The sequence below is a fragment of the Salmo trutta genome, chromosome 21 (genome assembly GCF_901001165.1).
Source record: "Salmo trutta chromosome 21, fSalTru1.1, whole genome shotgun sequence".
In the NCBI taxonomy this organism is placed as follows: Eukaryota; Metazoa; Chordata; class Actinopteri; order Salmoniformes; family Salmonidae; genus Salmo; species Salmo trutta.
In genome coordinates, this window is record NC_042977.1 from 33,675,321 (window position 1) to 33,695,078 (window position 19,758).

The 19,758-nt window shown below is 43.6% G+C and overlaps 1 protein-coding gene across 1 annotated transcript in view; it reads right to left on the reverse strand.

The window, feature by feature from the left end:
• Nucleotides 1–18,645, reverse strand: part of LOC115157218 (phospholipase ABHD3) — a 36,666-nt gene extending 18,021 nt beyond the window's left edge. The window contains exons 1-4 of the mRNA XM_029705285.1: nt 18,254–18,645; nt 16,730–16,893; nt 9,195–9,377; nt 4,856–4,901 (exon numbers count right to left, since the gene is read on the reverse strand). Coding sequence (XP_029561145.1) covers nt 4,856–4,901; nt 9,195–9,377; nt 16,730–16,893; nt 18,254–18,412 — 552 coding nt within the window. The 5' untranslated portion in view covers nt 18,413–18,645. The remainder of the gene's footprint in view (nt 1–4,855; nt 4,902–9,194; nt 9,378–16,729; nt 16,894–18,253) is intronic.
• Nucleotides 18,646–19,758: the final 1,113 nt, after the last annotated feature.

The window sequence follows — 19,758 nt, forward strand, 5'->3', positions numbered from 1 at the left end:
GAGTAAAGGACCTGAGTGGAGTAAGAACTCTACTGGTGCTTTTCCAATGAGACTTACCCCCACACAAATGGGCCGCCAGTGTTTATGTTATTGTAAGCTCTAGTGTTATTGTGTTTCCATCAGGAGTGTGACACTAAAGACTAATCAACAACCTTTGCATCATTCAAGACTTGCTTTGTGAGAAGATGTTAAAGTTCACAGTTAGCCATGGTTACGTAAATTCCAGCTGAAAAGTACCCAGGGCCTTGCCTTGGCCCCAAGAGCAGGTCCGCCGGAGCCATGGCCAAATGACATTTACATTTAAGTCATTTAGCAGACGCTCTTATCCAGAGCGACTTACAAATTGGTGCATTCACCTTATGATATCCAGTGGAACAACCACTTTACAATAGTGCATCTAAATCTTTTGGGGGGGGGGTTAGAAGGATTACTTTATCCTATCCCAGGTATTCCTTAAAGAGGTGGGGTTTCAGGTGTCTCCGGAAGGTGGCGATTGACTCCGCTGTCCTGGCGTCGTGAGGGAGCTTGTTCCACCATTGGGGTGCCAGAGCAGCGAACAGTTTTGACTGGGCTGAGCGGGAACTGTGCTTCCTCAGAGGTAGGGAGGCGAGCAGGCCAGAGGTGGATGAACGCAGTGCCCTTGTTTGGGTGTAGGGCCTGATCAGAGCCTGAAGGTACGGAGGTGCCGTTCCCCTCACAGCTCCGTAGGCAAGCACCATGGACTTGTAGCGGATGCGAGCTTCAACTGGAAGCCAGTGGAGAGAGCGGAGGAGCGGGGTGACGTGAGAGAACTTGGGAAGGTTGAACACCAGACGGGCTGTGGCGTTCTGGATGAGTTGTAGGGGTTTAATGGCACAGGCACGAATACTGGCCCACGTAGATAGAAACAGAAAAGTCTGAGCCTTTTGGGTAAAACACTGAGGTAAATCCTGTATGGAAATATGCCATACTGGTAATGTTACAACAAAAATAAAAACAGGTTGAAACAATTTCCTTTTCAATGATACAGTAATAAAGTGGTCTACTACAATACAGATACAATATAAAGTTCAAAGTCCAATAACCATCCATTGTAGTAATGTTACATACAGTGGGGCAAAAAAGTATTTAGTCAGCCACCAATTGTGCAAGTTCTCCCACTTAAAAAGATGAGAGAGGCCTGTAATTTTCATCACAGGTACACATCAACTATGACAGACAAAATGAGAAAAAAAATCCCGAAAATCACATTGTAGTATTTTTAATGAATTTATTTGCAAATTATGGTGGAAAATAAGTATTTGGTCAATAACAAAAGTTTATCTCAATACAATGACACAGGTCAAACGTTTTCTGTAAGTCTTCACAAGGTTTTCCCACACTGTTGCTGGTATTTTGGCCCATTCCTCCATGCAGATCTCCTCTAGAGCAGTGATGTTTTGGGGCTGTCGCTGGGCAACACGGACTTTCAACTCCTTCCAAAGATTTTCTATGGGGTTGAGATCTGGAGACTGGCTAGGCCACTCCAGGACCTTGAAATGCTTCTTACGAAGCCACTCCTTCGTTGCCCGGGCGGTGTGTTTGGGATCATTGTCATTCTGAAAGACCCAGCCACGTTTCATCTTCAATGCCCTTGCTGATGGAAGGAGGTTTTCACTCAAAATCTCACGATACATGGCCCCATTCATTCTTTCCTTTACACGGATCAGTCGTCCTGGTCCCTTTGCAGAAAAACAGCCCCAAAACATGATGTTTCCACCCCAATGCTTCACAGTAGGTATGGTGTTCTTTGGATGCAACTCAGCATTCTTTGTCCTCCAAACACGACGAGTTGAGTTTTTACCAAAAAGTTATATTTTGGTTTCATCTGACCATATGACATTCTCCCAATCCTCTTCTGGATCATACAAATGCTCTCTAGCAAACTTCAGACGGGCCTGGACATGTACTGGCTTAAGCAGGGGGACACGTCTGGTACTGCAGGATTTGAGTCCCTGGCGGCGTAGTGTGTTACTGATGGTAGGCTTTGTTACTTTGGTCCCAGCTCTCTGCAGGTCATTCACTAGGTCCCCCCGTGTGGTTCTGGGATTTTTGCTCACGGTTCTTGTGATCATTTTGACCCCACGGGGTGAGATCTTGCGTGGAGCCCCAGATTGAGGGAGATTATCAGTGGTCTTGTTATGTCTTCCATTTCCTAATAATTGCTCCCACAGTTGATTTCTTCAAACCAAGCTGCTTACCTATTGCAGATTCAGTCTTCCCAGCCTGGTGCAGGTCTACAATTTTGTTTCTGGTGTCCTTTGACAGCTCTTTGGTCTTGGTCATAGTGGAGTTTGGAGTGTGACTGTTTGAGGTTGTGGACAGGTGTCTTTTATACTGATAACAAGTTCAAACAGGTGCCATTAATACAGGTAACGAGTGGAGGAAAGAGGAGCCTCTTAAAGAAGAAGTTACAGGTCTGTGAGAGCCAGAAATCTTGCTTGTTTGTAGGTTACCAAATACTTATTTTCCACCATAATTTGCAAATAAATTAATTCAAAATCCTACAATGTGATTTTCTGGATTTTTTTTACTTATTTTGTCTGTCATAGTTGATGTGTACCTATGATGAAAATTACAGGCCTCTCTCATCTTTTTAAGTGGGAGAACTTGCACAATTGGTGGCTGACTAAATACTTTTTTGCCCCACTGTATTACTATGAAATATGATGTGAATTAAATGGACCAACTAAAGCATTTATTGTATGTTAAATGCTAAGACTAACGGAGGCGGTTCGAGACCTGAAGAATTGCATTAGCTCCGAAAGGTAATGCTTAGACTTTAACTGAGCGGGCTACCACACTATTGTGGTGTGTGAGTGGGGGGTCAGTGTGGAGTTAGGGCAGTAGCCCTAGTTGTGGCCAAGTAGAGGGCACTTCTCACACAGCAGGACATTCATTCTAACACTGTGCCCTATTTAAACAATGGACGCCATTCACACTCAACTGGCTGCAGAGAAAACAGTCACAAAGGCGTATGGAACTTCTGCACAATTCCTCAAAGTTAATGGAAGGATGATAATGCCTTTCTTACAACCACGTTATGTAGTGCAATAGTTGTAATCATTCTTCACATATGCACTCAGAGATCCTACTAAATTACTAGTATTCTAATTCTATGTGTGCATTACAGTATTGGCCCAGTTTGGCAACTGAGAATAGCCCTTTCAGATGAAACCCTGGCCTGGGGTCGCAGTTGTAAAATGATAACTCGTGTGTGTGTTTGAGTGTGTTTGTGTGTGTGTTCTTGCTTGCGTGCATGTGTTTGTGTCTATGTAACTGCACATGTGAATACAACAAGGACAAGACACAAAACAACCCATTCATTCATTCTGAGAGCACAGATCTAAAACGGGCCACATACGCACCCCACACACAAGATTCCAATTGTGGATTGGCTGAGCTATTTGTGTGACACTGCTACGTAATATAATTACCCACTGGACACAGACAAGTTCAACGTCTAGTTTTGATTTACCTTTGCTTGAGTTGTCAACTAACGTGAACTCAATGTGAAATCATGTCATTGGGATTGAGGTTAAAAGTTGGGTGAAAAAAAATACAAAATGTCCCTGACTTTTTACAAATCCAATCAGTTTTCCAACGTTGATTCAACGTCCTCACATAGATTTTTTGGGGTTGAAATGACGTGGAAACAACGTTGATTCAACCAGTTTTTGTCCAGTACATATGCATATTTTCTAACAAGTTAGCATCTCTTGAATAGCATTATAGTCCTTCCTCACTTCAATGAAAATTGACAGTAGAGTAAAGAGCTAATTGTTGGCTAAATATATATATTTTTTATTTCATCTTTATTTAACCAGGTAGGCTAGTTGAGAACAAGTTCTCATTTACAACTGCGACCTGGTCAAGATAAAGCAAAGCAGTTTGACACATACAACAACACAGAGTTACACATGGAATAAACAAACATATAGTCAATAATACAGTAGAAAAAGTCTATATACAGGGTGTGCAAATGAGGTAAGATAAGGGAGTTAAGGGAATAAATAGGCCATGGTGGCGAAGTAATTACAATATACCAATTAAACACTGGAATAGTAGATGTGCAGAAGACGAATGTGCAAGTAGAGATACTGGGGTGCAAAGGAGCAAGATAAATAAATAAAAACAGTATGGGGATGAGGTAGTTGGATGGGCAATTTACAGATGGGCTATGTACCGGTGCAGTGATCTGTGAGCTGCTCTGTCAGCTGGTGCTTAAAGATAGTGAGGGGAATATGAGTCTCCAGCTTCAGTGATTATATATGAACAGAAATAGATTCAAAGATAAACCTTGTGGGTCTTTGTGAAGACAGGACAGGGAAAGCTCATTCTGCTCTATGGATCAGTGCTAGAATACACTATCTATCTATCTGTCCACTTAATAATCCCTGCTATGTGATAACATCGTCTGTCTGCACATTGTCTGGACTAGGCTCCTTGTGGGTTACCCATTATACTATGGGTTACACATGCCACGTGTGACACAGACACAGACATGCTATGAGGTGCATGGTGAAACACTGAAGAATAGCTCCAGTCACAATGCAAGGGAAAGCATGCACTCTGCCAGTGACAACTGCACAGGCATGTGGAGTAGAGTGCCAAAAGGATGTAGGGCCTATGTCGTTGTGTCATGTTGTGAGTGTTTGCATATCTGTGTAGATTAAGATGCCTTTTGATTGGACATGAAGATGCATTTTGATTGTACAGAGTAATATAATCATTGAAACATTTTATGTTTTTGAATGCATGTCTGAATTGAAAACATAAAAGGTATACACACAAAAATCCTTTGAAACTGTACTTTGTATGAATATTAGATTCTTACCAAGAGAGTTTCACCAGACACCCCTCTGTTGTTGAACACCGCACACCTGAAACACAACAACAACATGCACTTAACCCTTTAAAATCCATTCTTTGAATTGCATTCCTTGCATTAGTTTCACCAATTTACATTTTGTTCTAACATTTTTTTATTTCACCTTTATTTAACCGGGTAAGCTAGTTGAGAACAAGTTCTCATTTACAACTGCGACCTGGCCAAGATAAAGAAAAGCAGTGCGACAGAAACAACAACACAGAGTTACACATGGAATAAACAAGCGTACAGTCAATAACACAATAGAAAAAAAAGAAAGTCTATATACAGTGTGGGCAAATGGCATGAGGAGGTATGGCAATAAATAGGCCATAGTAGCAAAGTAATTACAATTTAGCAGATGAACACTAGAGTGATAGATGAGCAGATGATGATGAGCAGATGATGGTGTGTAAGTAGTGATACTGGTGTGCAAAAGGGCAGCAAAGTAAATAAAAACAATATGGGGATGAGGTAGGTAGATTGGGTGGGCTATTTACAGATGGGCTATGTACAGCTGCAGCGATCAGTTAGCTGCTCAGATAGCTGATGTTTAAAGTTAGTGAGGGAAATGTAAGTCTCCAGCTTCAGCAATTTTTGCAATTCGTTCCAGTCACTGGCAGCAGAGAACTGGAAGGAAAGGCGGCCAAAGGAGGTGTTGGCTTTGGGGATAACCAGTGAGATATACCTGCTGGAGCGCGTGCTACGGGTGGGTGTTGTTATCGTGACCAGTGAGCTGAGATAAGGCGGAGCTTTACCTAGCATAGACTTGGCGACGAATATGTAGCGAGGGCAAGCCGACTAGAGCATACAGGTTGCAGTGGTGGGTGGTATAAGGCGCTTTGGTAACAAAACGGATGGCACTGTGATAGACTGCATCCAATTTGCTGAGTAGAGTATTGGAAGCTATTTTCCAGGTGCACTGTCTTCCAGGTGCATTCTCTTCCAGGTGCACTATCTTCCAGGTGCATTCTCTTATAGGTGCACTGTCTTCCAGGTGCATTATCTTCCAGGTGCATTCTCTTCCAGGTGCACTGTCTTCCAGGTGCATTCTCTTATAGGTGCACTGTCTTCCAGGTGCATTATCTTCCAGGTGCACTGTCTTCCAGGTGCATTCTCTTATAGGTGCACTGTCTTCCAGGTGCATTATCTTCCAGGTGCATTCTCTTCCAGGTGCACTGTCTTCCAGGTGCATTCTCTTATAGGTGCACTGTCTTCCAGGTGCATTATCTTCCAGGTGCACTGTCTTCCAGGTGCATTCTCTTATAGGTGCACTGTCTTCCAGGTGCATTATCTTCCAGGTGCACTGTCTTCCAGGTGCATTCTCTTATAGGTGCACTGTCTTCCAGGTGCACTGTCTTCCAGGTGCATTCTCTTCTAGGTGCACTGTCTTCCAGGTGCACCAGGTGAACTGCCACCAAACAATGTTGAAACAAATGTACTTCACAGCAGTGAAAATGGAATAAGGTGGAATATGTAAAGAAACCAGTGGAGGCTGCTAAGGGGAGGACTGCTCATAATAATGTCTATAACGGAGCAAATGGAATGGCATCAAACACATAGAAACCTAGTGTTTGATACCATTCCACTCATGGGGCCACAGTGTCTCCCAACCCCTCCTGTCTCGGCCTCCAGTAATTATGCTGCAATAGTTTATGTGTCGGGGGGCTAGGGTCAGTTATATCTGGAGTATTTCTCCTGTCTTATCAGGTGTCCTGTTTGAATTTAAGAATGCTCCCTCTAATTCTCTCTCTCGCTCTCTTTCTCTCTTTCTCTTCTCTCGGAGAACCTGAGCCCTAGGACCATGCCTTAGGACTACCTGGCCTGATGACTCCTTGCTGTCCCAAGTCCACATGGTCGTGCTGCTGCTCCAGTTTCAACTGTTCTGCCTGCGGCTATGGAACCCTGACCTGTTCACTGGACGTGCTACCTTGTCCCGGACCTGCTGTTTTCGACTCTCTCTACCGCACCTGCTGTCTCTAACTCTGAATGATCGGCTATGAAAAACCAACTAACATTTTTATTTTTTTATTTTATTTCACCTTTATTTAACCAGGTAGGCAAGTTGAGAACAAGTTCTCATTTACAATTGCGACCTGGCCAAGATAAAGCAAAGCAGTTCGACAACATACAAAAACACAGAGTTACACATGGAGTAAAACAACATACAATCAATGATGCAGTAGAAAAAAATAAAAAAATAAAAAATAAAAAAAAACAAGACTATATACAATGTGAGCAAATGATGTGAGATAATGGAGGTAAAGGCAAAAAAAATGCCATGGTGGCAGAGTAAATAAAGTATGGCAAGAAAAACACTGGAAAGGTAGATTTGTAGTTTGAAGAAAGTTAAAAGTTAAAATATAAATAATATGGTGCAAAGGAGCAAAATAAATAAAATAAATAAATACAGTAGGGGAAAAGGTAGTACTCCTGAGGTGCTGACCTGTTGCACCCTCTACAACCACTGCTATTATTGTTATTATTATTTGACCCTACTGGTCATCTATGAACGTTTAAACATCTTGCCATGTACTGTTATAATCTCCACTCGCCACAGCCAGAAGAGGACTGGCCACCCTTCAGAGCCTGGTTCCTCTCTAGGTTTCTTCCTAGGTTCCTGCCTTCTAGGGAGTTTTTCCTCACCACCGTGCTTCTACATCTACATTGCTTGCTGTTTGGGGTTTTAGGCTGGGTTTCTGTATAGCACTTTGTGACATCGGCTGATGTAAAAAGGGCTTTATAAATACATTTGATTATAAATACATGTGATTGATTTTGCTCCAGCCATTACCACAAGTCCGTCCTCCCCAATTAAGGTGCAACCAACCACTTGTGAAAGAGACATATCTGTTGTTGTATTAGTCCTGAAGACCCGAACAGCAGTAACATAAATCTCTCTCTAGTCATCTGTTATCTAAGAGACTTGCTGTGAAAATTCAGCAGCAGGGTGGGGGCATGCTGTAAGTTGGGGTGTGGACAGGGCAGGGGATGGTGTGACGCACATTCACTTCCTCCTGCATAGCCGAAGCTGGTTGGGCTAAACTAAGCTGCAAAGCTTGTACCAGTAAGCTGTAATTCATTAAGCTTGCAGGATAGGGCCGGGGTGAGGGCAGGGGTGGAAAGATGCTGAATTTGCCTGCTTGTCCCCCCTCCCTGCCCTGCTCCGTTTGCCTGCCCCCTCCCTCTCTTCTCTGCCCCTCCCTCTCTTCTCTGCCCCCCTTCCTCTCTTCTCTGCCCCCCTTCCCTCTCTTCTCTGCCCCCCTTCCCTCTCTTCTCTGCCCCCCTTCTCTGCCCCTCCCTCTCTTCTCTGCCCCCCTTCCTCTCTTCTCTGCCCCCCTTCCCTCTCTTCTCTGCCCCCCTTCCCTCTCTTCTCTGCCCCCCTTCTCTGCCCCTCCCTCTCTTCTCTGCCCCCCTTCCTCTCTTCTCTGCCCCCCTTCCCTCTCTTCTCTGCCCCCCCCTCCCTCTCTTCTCTGCCCCCCTTCCTCTCTTCTCTGCCCCCCTTCCCTCTCTTCTCTGCCCCCCTTCCCTCTCTTCTCTGCCCCCCTTCCCTCTCTTCTCTGCCCCCCTTCCCTCTCTTCTCTGCCCCCCTTCTCTGCCCCTCCCTCTCTTCTCTGCCCCCCTTCCTCTCTTCTCTGCCCCCCTTCCCTCTCTTCTCTGCCCCCCCTCCCTCTCTTCTCTGCCCCCCTTCCTCTCTTCTCTGCCCCCCTTCCCTCTCTTCTCTGCCCCCCTTCCCTCTCTTCTCTGCCCCCCTTCCCTCTCTTCTCTGCCCCCCTCCCTCTCTTCTCTGCCCCCTTCCTCTTCTCTGCCCCCCTTCCTCTCTTCTCTGCCCACCTCTCTCTCTTCTCTACCCCCTCTTCTCTGCCCTCCCTCTGTTTGAAAGAATGAGTGCAGGGAACACAGAGGGGCCTTTTGGAGGATAAAAAACTGCCACTCTCAGCATCTCTTAGTGCTTGTGCAATATTCAGCTCTTTCTTTCCAAAGCAGGTCTGCACTGCTCTGCCTACTGAGAGCTTGGCTAGCCTCTCTCTTTCAGCAGCTGCTTACCTCAAGTAACCTTAATCCATTCATACACAGTTTTCAACTCCTAACATATGCAATATCTTGGGAAGTTCATTGCAAAGATAATGTATTTGAATTTGGACTATTGAACTACAATGCACTAAAACAGATGAGCAAGAGTTGACTGCGCTTACAATATTCCTACAGGTTAAGGCATAGGACCAAGCCACATTATTGAATTGAACAACCGTCTGAATGAATAAAAACTGTGCACTGTGCAGTACTTGTAATCAGGACCACTCACCTATAACCCAGATCCCTGCTCTGCTGCACCATGTGGAGGATGTAGGACTCTCTGCTGGTACCGGTCAGGCCTGGAAGCAGCAGGACGGTGGGCCGTGTGGCCGCGTTGGGGTGGGAGGCGCTGTCATCGTTGTCGAACCAATCCAGAGAGATCTGTCCTCCATCTTCTGCTCTAATGAGCTCACTGCAAAGATGGGGTCAGATATAACAGTCAGGGCAGAAAAGATGGGGTCAGATATAACAGTCAGGGCAGAAAAGATGGGGTCAGATATAACAGTCAGGGCAGAAAAGATGGGGTCAGATATAACAGTCAGGGCAGAAAAGATGGGGTCAGATATAACAGTCAGGGCAGAAAAGATGGGGTCAGATATAACAGTCAGGGCAGAAAAGATGGGGTCAGATATAACAGTCAGGGCAGAAAAGGACACCAGTAAGTTACACACACACACTCTGCAAGTAGGCCTAGGTTCTGCACTGCAGCTTCCTTACAATATGTTCAGTAAAGCGGAAGCTCATTGCACAGAATGCAAAGGAATTCACAAGGTTTTGTAAATACCCAACCTCCAAGGTTCTTACAGCTTATGTTTGTGATTTAAAAAAACGAAACTACAGAATCCATATAGGGACCAACAAGACAATAAATATGAATTTTGTTAATCATTCTATACAGAAAAGTATTAGATTTCATATATATCCTGTATAGATTGCATTAGATAGGATATAGTATGTACACTGTATTGCACATGATATTGCTTTGTAACCAAACCTCAAATCATGACACAGCAAAAAGGCATTGTTCTTTACTCAAAGGTCCCTCTTCAGTTACAGGTACAACGATTACTACAGTGTGGACCCATTACTAACATTACCTTTGCCAAAGGGAATGCAGTCTGGCACTAGTTGACAACCACTTAATTTCCCTAGCAATCAGCCTCTCAGCTTTGTTTACACAGGCAGCCCAATTCAGATCTTTTTCCAATTATTTGTCATATCTGATACCTATGATATTTTCTGTAATGTGTAAACAAACAAAAAAAAACACATGGAAGCTGATCTATTGACTTCAAATTTATACTGCATCCATATGTGGATCTCAATCCTGATATAATTTGGATGATCCATACGCAACCTGTCTGGATGCTCAAATTCAATTTTTTTTCTGAATGGATTCTTTTGCACATGACCTGCATGTTACCATGACAACCACCCTCCAAACGTAAAGGAACAGTGACATGAAATTAGCTTTGCATCTGTGTGCTACTTCAGATGCTACATCAGTGTGAATGCGCAAATCTGATATGGGTCACATGTAAAACTGTGGATGGACAGTGAGATAAAAAGACCAGGCTACTCAGAAGCAGGGAAGGGCAAGGATGGGGAAGAGGGAAGGGTGGTGGTGGGGGGGGGGGAGCTCGCTGCAGCAGCAGTGGATTCTTATAGAGAATCAATTTCTAGTTTCCACAAGTCAAGGCCGTCAGCTGAGGTCAACAAATCCCAGTGCAATCCATCTCACGCCACCAACCCACCAAACGAGCGACCAAGCGACAACACCAACATGGCTGGCCCTGCGGCCCATGTACAGTATGTCTGTCTAATTGGAAGTGGAATGAAATTATAGAACCACACCAGCATTAAATATGTACGTAAAGGCCAGACTGGGGCAGCCACTGGGGTTGTAGGCCATGCACCAATCTGGAGCTAGCTGGTCAGAGCATGCACCAATCAGGAGCGAGCCCGACCCACCGAACAGTACGCAACCAATAATCCAATCAAAGTTTATTGGTTGCGTACACAGATTTGCAGATGTTATTTCATGTGCAGCAAAATGCTTGTTTCTTTTATTTTACCTTTATTTAACCAGGTAGGCTAGTTGAGAACAAGTTCTCATTTACAACTGCGACCTGGCCAAGATGAAGCAAAGCAGTGCGACAGACACAAACAACAACATAGAGTTACACATGGAATAAAGAAGCGTACAATCAATAACACAATAGAAAAAAATAAAGTCTATATACAGTGTGTGCAAATGGCGTGAGGAGGTAAGGAAATAAATAGGCCATAATAGCGAAGTAATTACAATTTAGCAAATTACTACTGGAATGATAGATGTGCAGATGATGATGTGCAAGTGGAAATACTGGGGTGCAAAAGAGCAGAAAAGTAAATAAAAACAATATGGGAATGAGGTAGGTAGATTGGATGGTCTATTTACAGATGGGCTATGTACAGCTGCAACAATCGGTTAGCTGCTCAGATAGCTGATGTTTAAAGATAGTGAGGGAAATATAAGTCTCCAGATTTTTGCAAATCGTTCCAGTCATTGGCAGCAGAGAACTGGAAGGAAAGGCGGCCAAAGTAGGTGTTGGCTTTGGGGCTGACCAGTGAGATATACCTGCTGGAGCGCGTGCTACGGGTGGGTGTTGTTATCGTGACCAGTGAGCTGAGATAAGGCCTAGCATAGACTTATAGATGACCTGGAGCCAGTGGGTCTGGCGACGAATATGTAGCGAGGGCCAGCCGACTAGAGCGTACAGGTCGCAGTGGTGCGTAGTATATGGGGCTTTGGTGACAAAACGAATGGCACTGTGATAGACCACATCCAGTTTGTTTAGTAGAGTGTTGGAGGCTATTTTGTAAATGACATCGCCGAAGTCGAGGATCGGTAGGATAGTCAGTTTTACGAGGGTATGTTTGGCGGCGTGAGTGAGTGAAGGAGGCTTTGTTTGCGAAATAGGAAGCCGATTCTAGATTTTATTTTTGATTGGAGATGTTTAATATGAGTCTGGAAGGAAAGTCTAGCCAGACACCTAGGTATTTGTAGTTGTTCACATATTCTAAGTCAGAACCGTCCAGAGTAGTGATGCTAGTCGGGCAGGCGGTTGGGTGCGGGCAGCGAACGGTTGAAAAACATGCATTTAGTTTTACTGGTGTTTAAGAGCAGTTGGAGGCCACGGAAGGAGTGTTGTATGGCATTGAAGCTCGTTTGGAGGTTTGTTAACACAGTGTCCAAAGATGGGCCAGATGTATACAGAATGGTGTCGTCTGCGTAGAGGTGGATCAGGGAATCACCCGCAGCAACAGCGACATCATTGATATATACAGAGAAAAGAGTCGGCCCGAGAATTGAACCCTGTGGTACCCCCATAGAGACTGCCCTAGGTCAGGACAACAGGCCCTCCGATTTGACACACTGAACTCTGTCTGAGAAGTAGTTGGTGAACCAGGCGAGGCAGTCATTTGAGAAACCAAGGCTGTTGAGTCTGCCGATAAGAATATGGTGATTGACAGAGTCGAAAGCCTTGGCCAGGTCAATGAAGACGGCTGCACAGTCCTTTCTTTTATCGATGGCGGTTATGATATCGTTTAGGACCTTGAGCGTGGTTGAGGTGCACCGGTGACTAGTTCGGAAACCAGATTGCATAGCGGAGAAGGTACGGTGGGATTCGAAATGGTCAGTGATCTGTTTATTAACTTGGCTTTCGAAGACTTTAGAAAGGCAGGGCAGGATGGATATAGGTCTATAACAGTTTGAGTCTAGAGTGTCACCCCCTTTGAAGAGGGGGATGACCGCAGCAGCTTTCCAATCTTTAGGGATCTCGGACAATACGGAAGAGAGGTTGAACAGACTGGAAATAGGGCATGCAACAATGGCGGCAGATAATTTTAGAAAGAGAGGGTCCAGATTGTCTAGCCCAGCTGATTTGTACGGGTCCAGGTTTTGCAGCTCTTTCAGAACATCTGCTATCTGGATTTGGGTGAAGGAGAAGCTGGGGAGGCTTGGGCAAGTAGCTGCGGGGGGTGCGGAGCTGTTGGCCGGGGTTGGGGTAGCCAGGAGGAAAGCATGGCCAGCCGTAGAGAAATGCTTATTGAAATTCTCGATTATCGTGGATTTATCGGTGGTGACAGTATTACCTAGCCTCAGTGCAGTGGGCAGCAGGGAGGAGGTGCTCTTATTCTCCATGGACTTTCCAGTGTCCCAAAACTTTTTGGAGTTAGAGCTACAGGATGCAAATTTCTGTTTGAAAAGGCTAGCCTTAGCTTTCCTGACTGACTGTGTGTATTGGTTCCTGACTTCCCTGAAAAGTTGCATATCGCGGGGATTATTCGATGCTAGTGCAGTCCGCCACAGGATGTTTTTGTGCTGGTCGAGGGCAGTCAGGTCTGGAGTGAACCAAGGGCTATATCTTTTCTTAGTTCTACATTTTTTGAAAGGGGCATGCTTATTTAAGATGGTGAGGTTTCTAGCTCCAACAGTGCAGGGAACTCTTTTATAGACATGATAATCCCTGGATAGTGGAGGTCTTTTCTTCCCTTAGGAGTAATATCTCCCACAAATGTCATCGCGTAAACACACACTGTCATGCTGGTATAAAGGATTTGAAGACAGGTGCAGGAATACACAATATGGGTTTTAATACACCCAAAACAAACACGTATTCAAAAACACTGGGCTGTACCCAACCAAAAGAGCGAGGGTAAACCTCGTTGAACGACACAGGACGATACCTGTAATACACAATATATAAAGCATGCAGCATAACAGCTGCACCAACGCATAGGTACTCACACCACCAACGGACATGGGAACAATAACCGACAAAGTCAGAGGGAACAGAGGGCATAAATATAACATACTAATCAGGAGAAATGGGAACCAGGTGTGTGTAATCAGACAAGACAGTCCAGGGTTGATGATAATGAATCCCGTTCAGTGAAGCCTAGAAAGCCGGTGACGTAGACCTCCGGGACTGGTGAACAGAATGGGTATCAGTACCGGGGGGATCCATGACACACACACACGCACACTCACACACACACTGGCTTTGATCTGAGACAGGTGGTGGGTAAGACCCGCCTGCTGCCATGGTGCATTGTGGGATGTGGGAAACATGTAGCTGCTTTATTGGACAACGGTCAGACAAAGGCTAAGGGAAGTGGAATGCCCTTGGCACTAAATAAAATCAAATCACATTTTATTTGTCACATGCTTCATGAACAACAGGTGTAGACTAACAGTGAAATGCTTACTGATGGGTCCTTTTCCAACAATGCAGTTAAAGATAAAGACAATAATAATACAAATTTAAAAAATAGAAATAGTGACACCGGAAACTAGGACATTCTTCTGAGTAATTTAATACACTGACATACTGTACGTATATTTCTCACTTACTGCATGGGTAGACTGGCTGTCATGGCCAGGACAATAATAATAGACGGCCTATAGTCAGGCTAACATCCCTTTCTGTGGTTAGTTACCTATGGTGCCGCTTTCAGCAACAGTAGTAAAGACTATTGTTTGTTGTCATAATTCGACAGGTGTTATCAGTTACTGTATTTATGTAGGTTGTCCACTAAGGAGCAAAGTCATCATCAACTTCAATGACGAACCAAGATGGAGAGTAGGCCTGCTTCTGAAATAAATTAAGTATTTATTATGGATCCCCATTACTTCCTGCCAAGGCAGAAGCTACTCTTCCTGGGGTCCGGCAAGATTAAGGCAGTTATACAGTTTTAAAAACATTACAAGACATTCATCTCTATTCATCTTTATACCAGGCGGTGTCAGAGGAAGGCCCTAAAAATGGTCAAAGACCACCCCAGTCATAGACTGTTCTCCCTGCTACCGCACGGCAAGCGATACCGGAGTGCCAAGTATAGGTCCAAAAGGCTTCTTAACAGCTTCTACCCCCAAGCCATAAGACTCCTGAACTGCTAATCAAATGGCTACCCAGACTATTTGCATTGTCCCCCCCCCTCTTTTACGCTGCTGCTACTCTCTGTTTATTATCTATGCATAGTCACTTCAACTCTACCTACATGTACATATTACCTCAATTACCTCGACTAACCAGTGCCCCCGCACATTGACTCTGTACCGGTACCCCCTGTATATAGCCTCGCAACTGTTATTTTACTGCTGCTCTTTAATTATTTTTTACTTATCTATTTTTTACTTAACACTTATTTTTCTTAAAACTGCATTGTTGGTTAAGGGCTTGTAAGTAAGCATTTTACTGTAAGGTATTCGGTGCATGTGACAAATAACATTTGATTTGATTACAGAATTCACAACACACTAAGTGTGTGCCCTCAGGCCCATGCTCCACTACCACATATCTACAACACAAAATCCATGTGTACATGTGTGTACACGTACACGTGTGTATGCATTTGTCTGTGCCTACGTTTGTGTTACTTCACAGTCATCGTTGTTCCATAATGTGTATATTTATCTGTTTTTTAAATCTGATTCTACTGCTTGCATCAGTTACCTGATGTGGAATAGAGTTCCATGTAGTCATGGCTCTATGTAGTACTGTGCGCTTCCCATAGTCTGTTCTGGACTTGGGGACTGTGAAGAGACCTCTGGTGGCATGTTTTGTAGGTTATACATGGGTGTCTGAGCTGTGTGCTAGTTGTTTAAACAGACAGCTCGGTACTTTCAACATGTCAATACCTCTCACAAATACAAGTAGCGATGAAGTCAATCTCTCCTCTACTTTGAGCCAGGAGAGATTGACATGCATATAGATACTGTATTTGGACAGTAAATCTGATCGAACCACTAGGCTATTTCCTACTAATTTCAGTTCTGTGGCATATACTGTACACTAACTACCCCCAACCCCTTTTAATTAATTTCAATCCACCTAATGCATGCAGGAGGCCTGGGACACCCTGGCCATTAATCTCTAACAGAATGCACTAAAGAAGCCCGTGTGGCCAGAGCCAATACCATCACACAAAAGACTCTTTTCACCTTTCTGCTGCTAAGTCTTGGCTAAGAACAAGACGCAGGAAATTTGTTTCACGTTGTTAAACCTGAATGAAAGGAATCAAAGAACGGGCACATTTCAGTTCTTAGATGATCAAACCAACTGCTTTAATGCCTTAAAGCCTAATAATAAAACAATCAAAAGTGGAAGTAAGGTAAAAGCCTGTTCCTAGTACGGCAGGGAATTTTCTACTACTTTACTGTATGTCGCCATGGCTGCTGTCTATGGTGAAAACTGACCAATTGCGTTTGATGGTGAACCATTCGTTTTTTTACCTTGACCAACCATGTGACCTGACCAGGAAAAACATAGGGCCTTAGTTCCCATACCCTTTATCCAGGGCCGGACTAAGCACCTACCTCCCGGAAGCCCCCCAGCTAACTTCCTGCATTTCAACAGATTTTACCATGGGGCAGAGAAAAATGTGAAGTTTTAGAATAATAAAGTTTAATAATACTATTCTACACATATTGTCATGAGGCTGTATTTTGAAACCAACACCATGCAACAGGCGTATATCTCTTATGAGACATAAACACCATGATTTTAAACCCATTTCTCCAGTTTAATTCCAGTTCACCCAGTTTCATTTCACCATCACACCAGGGAAACCCTCGCCCTTAACATGCAGAAGATCTTCTCAGTAATATCTATTCATTTTTAGATAGTTGTTTCAACATTGTACAGAGATACGACTTATTATAGTGTTTATACAATAATACTGCTACCATCACATCTGATCCTCTAAAAGTCTTACTTTCTGTAGCTGACACCCGGTTTAGCCGTGACGAAGGGCCTAAGCACCGTCTGGATCCGGCTCTCCCAGCACCAGAAGGTGGGGTAGTAGGTCTCTGACACCACGGGACATTGGTCCCGCAGGAACTGGTAGAACTTCTTTCCACCAGAAATCAGTTGGGGCTTCTGCAATACAAGACATGAACAGTGTGATGTGGCTTTACAATAATGACGTTGGCTAATAGCTTGTGTAGAGAAAGAGATATGGACCATGAGGAATGAAACGATACATCACATACTTTTCAAGAGTCAAATATGTTTTAATTCATGATTTAAACTATTTTAGGTGAAACTATTTCAAACATCAAATGGTTTTAATCAGATCTGTGGCAAGTGAAAGAGAAATGCTTGTGCTCTTTCTCTTATACCAATTTAAATGGAAAAATGTATACTACTGATGACAATCTCTTGAAAACAGTTCTTATACCTCATCATCATTCACCATCTACATAACCCCTCTCTTACAGTACCCATATAGTGCAGCCTCTTCACTGAAATCATGTGATATATATAATTATCTGTCTTGCACTTTCATAAATGACATGTCAACATAAGTCATATTTCATTTTTCCATGTGGTTTATTTGCTAATGGTGCGACCTTTCTGTAACATTCCAAACAAAATATCTCCATAACTATAGTGTAATTATAATGCACTATCAAGACTGGAATCTCAATATTATATTGCTCTACTTTTAGTCTAGCGGACTGTGTAAAGTGTCAGAAAATATGAAATGTTTTGTTGAGTTATAGAGACATTCTGCAATCACTAGTGATGGAAAGGAAGGAGACAGGTAATGAGGATACATTGACAGAGAAGTTGATATGCTGTGTTGTAACTGGGATTATATGAGGTCACCACAATATCAAATCAAACCCATCTGTCCTGTCAGAGCAGAGACCTTTAATCTCTGAATTTAAGTATAACGAATAATAGAATGCATGACCCCTTCTAATATGTTTTTTAAACAATCTAATATTAGCCTAATGGTATGTGGCCTAGGCCTATGTGTTTAATTATTGGGGGAAATTGAATATCGAAAAAAAAAGCATTCATTTGTGACTATGCTACACTGCATACAGATGTTTGACAGCTTGTATAACAATAGTCTATACTCAGCCTTTTAAGATTACAAAAAGGACTCACGATAAAAATATATCCAGCCTAAATGGCAATTTAACATTTGTATATCCGTAGTCCTTGTACAAATCTTGAAATGTCACATTTAGTCTAAAGAAAATACGACACCATTTTATTGAAAGATGTCACATCACATGTGCAGTACCGTTGACGCTCGTAGGCTACTGAAATAATCTGCCTCCTCAGCAAACCGTCCAGCTGCTGAGCCGGTTTGATGCGCAAAAGCGCCAGGGATATCCTCCATCATAATAACCGTTATGACACCTTTTAATAAGACAATTGCCAGTTACAACGTATCCCTTTCTATTAAATAATGATTCTTCAAAGCAGCCTCTGTGACCCCTACCTTCGCGACAGAGATCAAGTAGTAGTAGGCATAAGCTGCGCTGAAGCCGAGCACCAGTGAGAGTACTCCAGATCCAAAAAGCCCAACTTTCACTTGATTTTCCAGATAAAGTGACAGGTCCCTTGTCAAAACATTCAAATTGAAGTCCAGTGAGATCATTGCCAGGCCCCTCTTATGTCGCGCTCTTCAGGTATAGCGGCCAGGATCGAATGAAAACCTCTGCTGCTCTGGAATGGATGCATGCACTATAACGTTCAGTGATGTGCAGAGAAGAGGAGAGTCAAGGGAAGGGGAGCGATATATTTAGAGGCAGACGATGGCGCTCTTTGACCGGCCTGCGCTGAGCTGTAGCAAGCGTAATTGTAGGCTTTTATAACGCTTGCAGTGGACGCAGCCTAAATTGCATTGGGGATAGTCAAGGCTATGTCACATCACTGCGACTGGAATTATGCAGGGCCATGAGCCATATGGAAATCTTGGCATGAGCAAAAATGTGTCTAGCACACCGCGGAAACCCATGCATACCCTACAAGACATGCCACCAGAGGTCTCTTCACAATCCCCATGTCCATTACATACTATGGGAGGCGCACAGTACTACATGGAAATCTATTCCACATCAGGTAACTGATGCAAGCAGTAGAATCAAATTTAAAACCAGATAAAAATACACCTTATGGAACAGCGGGACTATGAAGAGACACACACAGGTACAGACACACAAATACACAAACACACTCTAGCACACTCATTCTACACACACGTTCGTTGTAATATTGTTGTATGGTGGTATTATCAGTGACTCGTCATTCAGGGAAGGTGAGGCAAAGGCCCACCTGTTTTGATCCCCACCTGTTTAGCCCCCCCAAAATGTTATAAATTAAAAAGGTATATACATATTTTTTGTGTGTGCCTGTTTTGCATGTTATTTCTGCATTAATTTTTGTCACATATCAGTTTGCAAACAATGTAAAAACACGGTTTTTGAATGAATAAATCCGCATACAAACATGGGTCTCCTTGCTTTCTCCAAAATGCAGGTGTTTCAGCCTAGCTCAGTGCTTTCTGTGGTGGAGGGGCAGCCAGCGGAAAATACAGAGCACAGGCGTTGGTAATGTTCTCTAGTTGTGCAGTGATTGTCTCAGTGTTCTGTCACTCATGGGGACACTATGTCACCACAGAATCTACAGGGGGAGATAGGCATTTCAAGGCCCCTTGGGTGCTGCCATAGATTTACATTAGAAGTGCCCATCCAAGAAGGCTCAATGTCATTGACCACAGAAAAAACGATGTCAAATCACGTTATATCTACTGTAGCTGTGATTGGACTGATCATGTCAACATCATACTTTCCAAATCTTAGCTAGCAAGCTAGACAAGCAGTCATCATCATAAATCATGTCGACAATATACTGGCAAATCCTTTTCAATCCTTGTCATATGAAGATAAATTATAGATAAAAGTATCGATGCTCATCAGCCATTGGACATAAACATTACACAAC